Source organism: Protopterus annectens, chromosome 1.part1 (genome assembly GCF_019279795.1).
Source record: "Protopterus annectens isolate FY-2018-M chromosome 1.part1, PAN1.0, whole genome shotgun sequence".
NCBI lineage: Eukaryota > Metazoa > Chordata > Ceratodontiformes > Protopteridae > Protopterus > Protopterus annectens.
Window position 1 is genome coordinate 1,882,064,575 of NC_056726.1, and position 12,841 is coordinate 1,882,077,415.

Sequence of the window (12,841 nt, forward strand, 5' to 3'; positions counted from 1 at the left end):
AACTTGCCCAGTGAAGTGTTTCATGTTCAGTATCATGGAAGCTTTGATAAGTCTTCCAGTCATGAAAGAGAACTTTAAATGGAGAAGGTACTTTGTACAGTCAGTACTCTAACTAAACTGATATCTCTCTTTGCGAAACCTGCTAATTACTACTGCATTAACAGCTCTCTGTCTTGCTGCTGATTTCTATTATTTGCATGTCATTGTCTGGATTTTATTGTTTTCTATCACTGCAAGTTATTCACCTTTCTATTAAATGTGCATGTTTTGTGGTATAATGAGATAATCCTCACATGTATAGATAAACTTTCAGTTGCCCATCCAGAATCCACAATATCATGCACACACTCAAGTCATTGCACCCCAGGTTCCAACATGAGTCTATTATAGTCCATGTGGGTGTAAATGATCTGAGACATTCCTCACCAGACAATATGAAGAGAGACATAATGGATCTCTCAGAATATGTGTCACAGATAGATATGAGCCTTGCATTAAGCAACATTCTACCTGCACCAAGGATGATGCCACAGTATGAACATAAAATGATTGATTTTATTAATTGGCTTCTTTCTGATGTCACTCCAGGGGAATCCAATATCTGTCAACATGGGAAGACATGGTCAAAAAAACATGTTCTTTTGCCAAGGATGGGCTGCACTTGTCCCCGAAGGCTTTTTGATTTTGGCTAAAACTTTATCCACCCCTTTACAGTCTTAGGCAATACTAAAAAAAACAAAATTACCACAAGAGAAAAATGTCTACAAGCAACCATAAAGTGTTAATGCTCAGTGCTAGGGGACTAAACAAAAAACTCCACACCCTTCAAGCCCTCCTCACTCTGGAAAATGTAGACATCTGTGTTATGACAAAAACTTGGTTTAAAGCCATAGAAAGTACTCTGGCAGTGCAAGGCTACGGTACCTTACACGCACTTAGATCAACAACATCACAGACTGAGCCTAAAGGTGAAGACGTCTCGATCTATGCTAGCCACAAACATACCTCCAGACTGCTTAAACATGATGATAGCATGGCTCTCATCCATGTGAAAGTCACCACAGATAAAGTCCCTCACCACATCCTGGTTAGCTACAGGTCACCATTTACGTCCCTAGAGTCTCACAACTCTTACCTAAACATACCAGAGGTGTCACCATCCAACCGAACACCCTATTTACTGGTGACTTTAACTACCCCTTTACAGACTGTGAACTGTTCACTGCCTCAGGCACAATGCTTTCTGGACATTATCAACACAAACACCCAAAAACAGATACTGCATGCTCCAACCACAGGATCAAGCATACTGGATATGCTTTTGAAGTAAAAATCATCCCAGAAATCCCTACCTTTTACTGGTTTAGATGGAATTACTCTAAGGCAGACTACATACAAGTGACAGTTTGTCAAAATTCACAGTTGCCCCTAACCTCGAGACCACAGCTACCTATGCAGAGTCCCTGCACAAACATGTGAATGGCTGCGCAGAGGCTGCCGTGCCAACCAGAAGTAAACCCAAAACACTAAAAATAAACCCAACTGGTGGAATCCTCACCTAAACAGGGTATATATTAAAATACGAAAATTTATGGCCAAAATCAGGAAGAGCAACTCCCTTAAAGACAAGTGCTCTCTTATACAAATAAACAAGAAACTAAAAGGCCTAATTAAGTTCAGCAAGGCAAACCATGAAGGTAGGATAGCCTCACAGGATAAAGACAATCACAACACCTTTTTCAGCTATGTCCACAACCTTAAAGGCAATACACAGCACTGTGCTTAAGTGGTAGAGAATGCTACTACCTTCACTGATCAGGGTGGCAACAGATCTACTGGCTGATAATTTAGCTCAAACTTCACCTCCCCACACACCCCCTGCCAGCTTCACCAAGTGAAATCCCCTCCAACATACTTCCCTAGCTATCAACAGGGACCAGGTGCTGGCGGCAATCTCTAAAGTCAAGAGCACTGCCTCCATAGGCCCTGACAACATCCCCAGTTACCTCATGAACAGTCTAAAACACGACCTATCTGGACCACTTGAGGCACTCTTCAGCTACAGCCTTGAAACAGGCTACATTCCATGTTTATTCAGGACTGCAACAGTCATTCCTCATCATAAGAACAGACCATTAATCGACCCAGGGAACTACAGATCTAACAAGTCTAATATGGAAAGCCATGGAATGAATCATCATGGAAATGATATACAAGGAGACTGGCAAACTGCAGACACTGGGTCCATCCCAGTTTGGCTTTGTAAAGGGAAGGTCATGCCTACTTAACCTAGTTAGCTTCTTTGAGAGGGTCAGCAAGGCAATGGTTGGGGATGACTGTAAACTGGGAACTATTACAGATTACTCTCAAGACACAGATATCTTGCAAGAGGACTTAACACAAACAAATGACTGGTGCCAAAGCCATGGCCTGAATCTTAATGCTAAAAAATGCATTACAATGTTCTTTGGTACACAGTCAAGACAAACTAACTACTCCATTGATAAAACACACCTAAGAGATAACCCACTAGTATGGGATCTGGGAACATATGCAGACAGCAATTTGGCCTTTGATCAGCACATAGCTAAGATAAGAAAATCATTCTATGTTGCCCAGCTTATAGGCAAGAGTATGGCATCCAAATCCAAGGAAGTTATAGTAGTACACTACTTGCCCCTTATCTGACCTATCACTGCATACAGTGCCCTTTTGGCATGTATCTAACCAGAAACAACAGCTGGAATTCCCACAAAGGTTTCTCACCAGACAAATTCAGGGCATGAATACCCTGTCCTATACTGATTGCCCAAAGGTTCTGTCACTGTATTCAGTCTCCTACAGATTACTGAGAAGGGATCTTTGCCTGGGTTGCAGGGCTTCCTCAGACCCAGTCCTGACAGACCTGTTGCACATGCACAAAACAAACAGCACCAGAAACACTAGATCCAGAGATCTGAACTTCACTTGCGACATAAACAGAACATGCTGAAGAGACACATATGTATCCCAAATGATCCCCACACTATGGAATAGGCTCCCCCATCCATGCAAAACAGAGTTCATCCATGACCCTATTCAAACAAAACCTTGACAACTGTTTGGGAAATCGTAAATGTATCCCAGTCATAAGAAAAGGTTCATCCTAACATTCCCTTTATAAATTCTTAGTAACCCCCTACTAACATGCCCCACACATATAGACACCCATGATACTTTGGGACCCACATGGTTTAGGGTTCACGACTAGACCTGTAAGGGCTCCAGTGGTTGTTAGTCTAGTAACAGCTTATAACCTATGCACCTGTCAAGTTAGTGCAGAGGTTAAGGTTGTGAACTTTAGTTACTTTGGTACAGTTTGATTCTCTCAGCCATCCTTTACCTCCTGTGTGACCACATGCAAGTTATTTAACCAGACATTTGCTTCTGGGTCAACCTTGAAAAGGGACTGTATGTCCAGTGGGCCTACTATGTTAACAAATAGAACTATTACTACTACTACTACTATAATTGACCTATATTCTGAGCTTTTCTCCTAATGTCTTCACTGAAAAAGGTTCCCATTCAATCACACTTTCCTGCTAAACAACAAGCAAGTAAATAAATAAAATACTGAATGAATTAATCAATCAATGGGTAAATGGCCCAGACCCACACTTCTTGTACATCCCTGATTTGGCAGTAAGTACATGATTTTTCAATCATACTTTTGTCATTTTCCTCACAACATTTTTTTCTGGTAAACTGCAGAGGATTACAGTCAAAGATGCCAGAAACTGCATTGTTATAGTAAAAAACAAAAAAAAAAAGCATATTGATGCAAATCCTGTAAGTTTTCTGAAGTGGATTAGAATCCTGAAATGTAGTAATACTTAAAATGTATTTGTAACTGCAGGCCTTTTGTCACACCATTATTTTGATTTGCGCTTTGTCAAGTGTTACAAAGCAGAAAGGAGTACAGATAAACTTGGGGACAAAAAAATAAAAGGCGAGTATATGTAGACATTTGTGTGGTACAACACAAATTACTGTCCTCCTTGCAGTAGTAAGTATCATTACCAAGGCATTGGTATATGCAATTAGTACTCACCCTGCTGTGAGCTAGAAATTCCAGCAGCAAAACGCTCACATTACCTTTAGCACTTTGACAGCTAGGAAAGAGGATTGTGTAGGAGCAGGTGAGAAAAGCTGAAGGACTACAACTCAGGCATAACAAAAGTCGATAAATTAGACACTTTTGAAAGGAAGATCAGAAAAATGCACTTAGCTTTTCTTTCTTTTTTTTTTTTTTTTTGGAGATGACCTAAAAGACAAACTGGGTACTCACTGAAATGCAAGAAATAGTATCTAAATGTGAATGAGTGAAAGAAGAGAGGACATGTCTGACATCCCATTTAAAGTGAATGCAAAACCAATAGTTTTGCAGATAAGCCATTTGTGTGATGCAATCTTTTAGAGTTGTGCACTGTATTATGGAATATCATACAACGAATCTATCAGGACACACCACGAGAACACTGAATTCTTCAAAAAGTATACGTTCTTTATTCCAATCGATAAAATGAGAATGAATAAGCGCTTTCGCATGCGTCTTGCATGCTTCTTCAGATACAATTTAAAACATCTAACTTGGTTGCTTATATACATGTCATTATTAGCAATTATTGATAATCATTAGGACAATTATACTATTAAAACAATGATTAACCCATTAATAGGGGAATTCTTTCCTGTTCCTAGTTCGGTGCTGTGCATTTATTCTGTCTCCCTTTTAAAATTAGTAACAGCAACGTACACATAAATAAAGACAAGAGTGAATCTCTTATATACATAACACAACTTATATTCCAGATATGGCCGTGTTCATACCTAATCATCCTAACTCTAAAAATTTTCATAACTTGTTAAAACACTTTTGGTACTTGTAAAGCTCAAGAACAGATAATGCCATCTTCTCTATTTTGCTTACTGCAAAGTAGAGCGGAACAAATACATACTCCTGGTATGGAGCATCACTGCTGAGTATGTCGTACATAGAGTGTTCCTATTTTAAATAAACTAATTTAATATAATATCGTCCTATCAATGTTACGACACATTAAGCATTCTCGCGCTTTTCATAAATAAACATAACAAGTATCAATAACTGAAAATGAGGATCTGATAAAATAAAATAAAAATGAACTAAAATGCCCTTTTGAAAGTAGAGACTTCCATCTTCATGGTTGTTACTAACTTCTTTGCCCAATGTCTACATTAGACCATAATCATGTCGTGGTATCTAATAAGTACACATAACGGGTGTTACGTATACAAATAAATAAGACAGTGATAAACATTCTGAAAAAACGAGTTTAAGCAGCAGGTAAAATTAAAACATCAGTTACCAGGGTTGTCACTGACTTCATTCCCCATTCTCTACTGTTGGGTCACAAACGTATTATAATATCGCATACAAATACGAGCCATGTACTCGAAATGTATAAAATTATGATATATAAAATGTGTAACTATACACAGAAGAAATCTAACTAATAGTGAAAGCTATCTTAATATAACTCAATAGTTATGCAGATAAGCCATTTGTGTGATGCAATCTTTTAGAGTTGTGCACTGTATTATGGAATACCAAGAGGTAGACTAAAAATCAAAATCTCATCAAGATGTTGGACCCCGTGTGGGCAGACTGTGTTATATCACATAAAAATATTAAAAAATGTATACAGTCTCTCAGGCTGATGTTAAAATGAAGGAAACATCAAGACATGATGACATTAATGTGTTTTTCATCTTTCAGTTTTTGGGTGCAGTTCTCCTTTAAGGTGACATGGTTAGTAAAAACACCATCTGCCATCTACTTTTAATGTATTATGGGTATGCTTAACAATATTTTTTAACACAAAATTATTAACAATTCAAAACCCTTGGATCCCTAATGGTAATATTTTACTTACTTTGAATGTGGTGAATCCTCCTGCAAATCTATAGATGGTGTTGGTGTTTCTGCCCTCTTTGTCTTCTGAGCATTTACTGCAGGTGGTGGTCTCTCTCCATTCAGACGATCTGGTAGGGATGCCTCTCTGTTCATGTTTGCCTCTGAATAGGGGCAGCCTACTAACCTAAAGCAAAGGAAAAACAGACCATATGAAACTATGATGTCCAAGAAACATAGATACTTAAAAGCCTGATAAAAATTGCTGAGTTAGTAGGCAGGCCACTAACATCACAATGCTTTCAGTCTGGAAGTCAGCTTGCAAAACTTCAATGGGCAACAAGCAACAAAGAAGGCTGTGAGTAACAATTTAGACATGCAAAACTGCAAGCACCTGAAAGTTTTTTTTTTTTTTTTTGGGGGGGGGGTGGCTATATCCCTGCATCACCTAATTCTAAACATACTAATTCTAGGGTCTCTGCACCTTGGGGAAGTAAGAAAATCAGAGATCCTTTTTTTGCAATTTCAAGTACAGGAATTACAACAGATATCTTAGAGAGCTACATAACATGTGATGGGCTCAGAAGCAGTTTAGTAGGAGGATCTACCTCCACAGCAACTTCTTCTAAGCCGGGAAGCTTGCTCCTGACAAAAAATGGTGGCAAAGGTGTGCTATAATTACAAGCAACATTAACTACTAAGGGGATATGGTGGCAGAAGAAGAATCCTGACAAATTCTTTGAAGAAGGGGTCCAACATGGCAGTGTTGATTCTTAAAGAAACTGTTGCAAACACCTACTCCAACAGCAAAAAAGATATGTTTATCTTGCTGCAAATAACTCAAATAGGACTTGTTAACATAAAAGAAATGGACATGTCGGGTAAACAATTTTCCACAGCATTCATTATAACTTTCCTCTGGTGTAAGCTTAACGTATAAAAAGCTGAGCATCCAAGTCCTCTACTGATGTCCCTCTGTATTACTTGGCCAGTATGAAAAAGCCTAAAAAAAATTTGTATGTGCTAGATGTCACATTTATGCTTCCCACACATAAAGTAGGGCATAAAAGGGACATACAGACGCAACTTCTTTTGCTACCAGTTTGAACACCATTTTTGCCAGTTGGTTTGTATGCTTTGTGACTGTACTGAATATTTAGCAACACCAGTAAAGTGTCCCATCGGGGTTACTTTTTTACTTTTCTTTGCGTATTTTGGATATCTCCTGGTTCAACACCTTCCTCGAGATCCCTTCTTTTCGGATGCTTTCTCTTCAAACTCGGTTTCCTTTTTTACCCCAAGCATTTCTGGTGTCTTTGGATCTGAAAGATGCTTACCTTCATATCCCTATTCACTCTCTCTTCAAGAAGTTTTTATGTTCCTCTGTGTCTTCCTCTCATTTTCAGTTCTCTGCTTTGCCCTTTGGCCTCTTCTACTGCCCCAAGGGTATTCACAAAATGCGTAGCTCCAGTGACTGCCTTCTGCTTATGCTCCAAGGCATTCAGATTTTTCATTATCTAAATGACCTGTTGCTTCAGGCACCTTCTTCCCAGTCGATTGTTACAGGATCTACAGTTTACAATCTTCCCTTCTTTAAAGTCTGGGGTTTACGATCAACTTCCAAAAGTCTGTCCTGACTTCCTCTAAGGATCACGTGCATCTAGGTTGCAGGATTCAGATGGTGCCAATGTTGGCCTCTCTTCCACCAGCAAAGGTATTGTCATTGACAGCCTTCCTCTGGCTGCCATGCCAGGGAGTTCTTTGGGCCATGGGATTCATGGCCTCTTCTATTCCAATGTTTCCTCTTGCCAGACTGCATATGCAGAAGCTTCAGTGGTACCTCAAGTCAGTTTGACTACAGCACTATCACCCTCTGAATTTCACTGTACCTCTCCTTCCATATCTCAAGAAGGAATTCAGGTGGTAGATTCAACAGTTTGCTCTCAACCCAGACTGGCCCTTTTAGCTTCCATTCCCATCTTAAGAGCTGTTCACCAATGCCTCAGACATGGGGTGCAGGGCTTCTCTTGGTCACCTGAAGGTTCAGGGTCTTTGGCCTCCCTATCAAAAGTCAGACCATATCAATATCAAATAAATGAGAGCTCTAATTCTGGCCTTTCAGGTGTTTCACCCCATGTTCTCTTCAGACTTCTTGAAAGTATACACAAACGATACTGCAGTGATGTGGTATGTCAACAAGCAGGGGGCGCAAGATCTTTCCTTCGCTGCAGGATGGCGCTTCAGGCTTGGGAAGTGGCTCTCAGTTATCAGCTAACTCTTCAGGCACTATACATTTCTTCAGAGCACAATCTAGTGGCAGACTGTCTGAGCAGGTCCAAAACACAGGCTCATGAATGGATGCTTCACAGAGATGTGTTTCTGGACACTGTTCGTCAGAGGGGTATTCCTCGGGTAGATATTTCTGCCTCCCCTCTGAACAAGCAGATTCCTCTCTTCTGTTCCAGACTGCCATGCCATCTGGCATGGAAGACAGACACCCTTTCCTTTCCTTGGAAGGGGAGGTTTCTTTATGCTTTTCCTCCCCTTCCTCTACTTCCAGCAGGCCTGGAGAAGATTTAGCTGGACTCCCAAAAATCTTGGTAGTGACTCCCTTTTGGCCAAGACAGCACTGCTTCTTCCCTTAATGCACCTGGCCAGGAGCAATCATCACAAGGTACCTCACCAGTTGGATCTCCTCACACAGGGCAAGGGGCATCTCATCCATCCCCACTTGTCCACTCTTGAACTGACACTGTGGGTGATAGGGTTTTGATCCCTTTCAGGCACCTTTGTTTCTGAGGACGTGCTCAGGGCTTTACAGGAGGCAAGGAAACCCTCAACCAGAAAATCTTACATGTCCAAATGGAAAATATTTTTGGTGTAGTGCCATGCTCGTAACCAGGACCCTTTTTCAATGGGGGTCCCTCTGGTCCTTTCTTATTTGTGTGAGCTTCTCCAGTCTGGCTTGGACTATTTTTCTGTGAAGGCCCATTTGTCAGCCATTTTTGCTTGTCTGTCCTTGAATCCTCCTTTGACTTCTCGTTTTGAGGTCAAACAATTTTTAAAGGCATCCTTGCATATTAGGCCTACAAGAAAACCAATTCTTCCTCCTTGGGACTTCAATTTTGTTTTGGAAAAGCTGTCTCAGGCTGCTTTTAAGCCGGCAGACTCTGCTTCTTTGCAACATTATACCTGGAAGACTGTTTTGTTGCTGGATCTTACTTCTGGTCAGAGGGTTTCTGAGCTGGGCCCTTATGGACATTCCTCCTCTTCTTTTTCCACAGGGATAGAGTGTCCCTTAGTACTAATCATTCTTTTATGCCCAAGGCAGTAAATAAGATGTCCTTGAATCAGTCAGTACAAACCTCCCCCTTTTTTTCATCTCCTCAGTCTGCTAGTGAAAGGGTCCTGCATAGCTTGGATTTGCACAGACAGCTCACGTACTATTTGGATAAAACTAGGTCCATTCATAAGTCTGATCAGCTTTTTCTTTCTTTCATCCCAGGTGTTTGGGTTTGGCTGTTTTTAAGCAAACCATCTCCTCGTGGAAATCTAAGGCCATTTCCTTTTGTTATTCTTTTCATGGCAAATCTGTTTACTTCTGTTACATTCCACTAGGGCTGTTGCGCCTCTTCTGGTGCCTTCTTCAAGGGGTTAGGCACCAATTCCATCCCTGAACCTGCTACCTTGTCTTCAGTGTATACCTCTACTAAACATTATAAGTTGGATATGGTTTCTAGGGCCAGAGCAGGGTTTCCTGAAACCACTGTATGTGGGTTTGTTGAAGGCTCTTCTAAGCCTTTCACCTCCCATTCTGTTTCTTCACCTTTTTTACACTCCCTTCTGTGAAAAATACTGCAACAGAAATATAGAAGGACACAGTACAGTTGTTTAAAATCTTTCTATAACAGTAGATGTTCTCTTCACTGTTGCAGTGTTCACTCACTCCCTCCAACCCCCTCTTGTTTATTCTGCATTTTTTCCTTCTGGATGTGCATGGACTCCTTTGTCTAGCGGCGACTTTTCTCTTCTGGGGCAATTCAGTTCTAGGTAGTTGCATCCTTACATTCCTTTTATGCCCTACTTTGTATAAGGGGAGTATAAGTGTGACATACAGTGCATACAAGATTTTTTTTAGGCTTTTTCACACTGGCCAAGTGTCAGGCTGCCCAGGGCGGGACATCCCTTCTATGAAGAATACTGCAACAGAGAAGTGAAATGCAACTACATCTACTGTTATGGTAAGATTTTACACAACTGTACTTTCTTTAATCAAAGAACATAGCATGAATTTACAAAGCAAAAGGTAAAACATGTATTGGTAGAATAAAATGAATGATGAATTCTTGTAGCTCTATTTCAAAGATGGAATTCAAAGCACAAATCAATAAAAGAAGAAAAACAGAAAAAGCACTGTGAACTTCTGCAGGCCATCCAGACCAAGACCTCCTGATTAAGTAGTAACAAAGCAAGATTAACTAACAAAGCAAGATTAACATTTAAATCAATCACTTTATGTTCCTAGGCTCCAAACACAACTGTCCACTGGCTTTCTTTATCAGGGATCTCTTCTTTAACACACCTCCTATTTTCAGCACTAATACTGCAAGACTTCATTTGATTGACTGTAGTCCATAAATGCATGGCAGATGCATCCTATGGCTGTTACCAGAGAACAATAAACTGTAAAGCTGTCTCATGTAAGACATACTTATAGCTGTGATTTTCACTAAATTTTGAAAACAACATGCAGACAGACCCCGGGAACGACCGCCCTATTAGCCTGACGAGCTTGGTCTGCAAGGTCATGGAACTCATAAACAAAGAAATTGGTAATCTCCAAACTCTGGACCTCACACAGTTCGGGTTTGTAAAAGGCAGATCACGTCTCCCAAACCTGATAGACTTCTTTGAAGCAGTCACCAAAGTCATAGATGAGAGTAAGGTGGTTCACACAGCCTATCTAGATCTCGCCAAGGCTTTCGACACCATCCCCCACTCTGGAATTATAGATAAACTCAATAAACTAGCTATAAATCCCTATGTCACAAGATGGGTTGCCAACTGGCTTACTGACAGAACCCACACTGTGAAAGTAGCAGACTACAAATCAGACTTCAGACCAGTGACAAGTGGAGTACCACAGGGTTCAGTCCTGGGTCCTCTCCTGTTTGGTATTTACTTCTCTGAAGTACAGGGTAACACAGAAGGTCTTTGGCTAACTAAGTTTGCAGATGACTGCAAACTAGGAGCCATAATCGAAACTCCTAACGGTGTGGACATCCTACAAAAGGGCCTCACTGAGACAAATGCCTGGTGTCAAAGCCATGGCCTCAAGCTCAATGCCAAAAAGTGCATTGTCATCCTTTTTGGTAAAAACTCTGTACAGATGAACTACCACACAGGCGGTAGTCTACTTAACACTGAAAGTGTGATAACAGACCTTGGGACACAGGTGGACAGTAGCTTCTCCTTTGATAATCACATTGCCACATTGGTCAGGAAATCCTTCTACGTGGCACACCTCATTACTTTTACTTTACTTTACATTACTTTAAAGGTTTCTCATCCAGAAAAAAAGAGGTCATTGTTCCCCTCTACTCATCACTCATTTGACCCATTAGAGAGTACAATGCTCCTTTTGGTATGTACCTCACAAGACATCTACAACAACTGGAAAGGCTGCAGAAATACCTCACAAAGAAGATTACTGGCCTCAAACAGATGCCTATGCAGACAGTCTAAAAAAACTCCAGATTTACTCCGTCACATATCGCCTACTCAGAGGTGATCTCTGCCTAACATACAAAGCTATGTCAAACCCAGAGCTGTTGGACATGCTCCACTTAAAGAAATCCCAATCCCTCCGAGCTACAAGCTCTAGGGACGTAAACCGTGTCACCACAATAAACAGACCATGCTGGAGGGATAGATTCCTGTCCCAAAGACTTACTCTGGATCAGACTACCTATCTATGTCAAACAGAGCTCCTCATTAGCACTCTTCAAGAAAAGTCTTGATGACTGGATGGGAAATAGGGAATTGACCCCAGGGATTACTTCTGTGGCTCTGCTTGACAGGGGCACAGCAAAATAATTTTCTTGGGTGGTGAAAGCCAGGGTACCTTTTTGGATAGGCTTATATAGGCCCTAGGGCCAATAGCCTAGTACCTAACTATGAACCTAAAAAGGCCAGGTCATCAGCTGCAACCTAAAATTATATAACTTGGAAAAATAAGCAGGTGTTAAACAGCATCATCAAAATGGTTCAAAAGTTATTCATGAAATTTTCAGGGAAAGTTACTAGAATAATGACCTGTGAAACATCCACCAGCCCTGCAAACCTCCACAGACAAAATGCTGATGCAATTTACAATAGCAGCTATCTCAGTTATTTCATGGCCATGAGCAAAATAAAGATGATCTTTCACATGAATGCAATCAGCTCAGCTGGCTAACACGTACTTGAGGACATAAAAAGAAAAACAGAGGAATAAACTATTAAGGTCTGTCTAGCCCACACAGCTGTTTGCAGCTGTATGATAATCTCTTTACATTCTATCAATCAATTCATACTTTAATACACTTCAAAGAAGGCACATAAAAAAAAAAAAAAATCAAGTAAATGAAGACTTCATCTTTCCCATGAACACATTCCTATACGCCAACTTACTCATGACCCATCTATCTTCATTTGAATAAACATTTCTTGGATACTAACATGACAACTGGCTGGGACAAAAATAACAAATAACTGAAATAATAATAATACCCATTTGTTAACCAGGTAGGCCTGCTGGACACAATCACTTTTCAGGGATGACCCGGGAACAGCATCTGGTTAAGTGACTTGCCCAAGGTCACGCAGTAGGGAAATCAGGGCTGAAGGAATCAGACCCTGTACTACAGG

The 12,841-nt window shown here is 40.6% G+C and overlaps 1 protein-coding gene across 1 annotated transcript in view; it reads right to left on the reverse strand.

The window, feature by feature from the left end:
* LOC122812929 (lethal(3)malignant brain tumor-like protein 4) overlaps positions 1 to 12,841 on the reverse strand; it is a 2,410,392-nt gene that overhangs the window by 698,736 nt on the left and 1,698,815 nt on the right. The window contains exon 17 of the mRNA XM_044084994.1: positions 5,955 to 6,119. Coding sequence (XP_043940929.1) covers positions 5,955 to 6,119 — 165 coding nt within the window. The remainder of the gene's footprint in view (positions 1 to 5,954; positions 6,120 to 12,841) is intronic.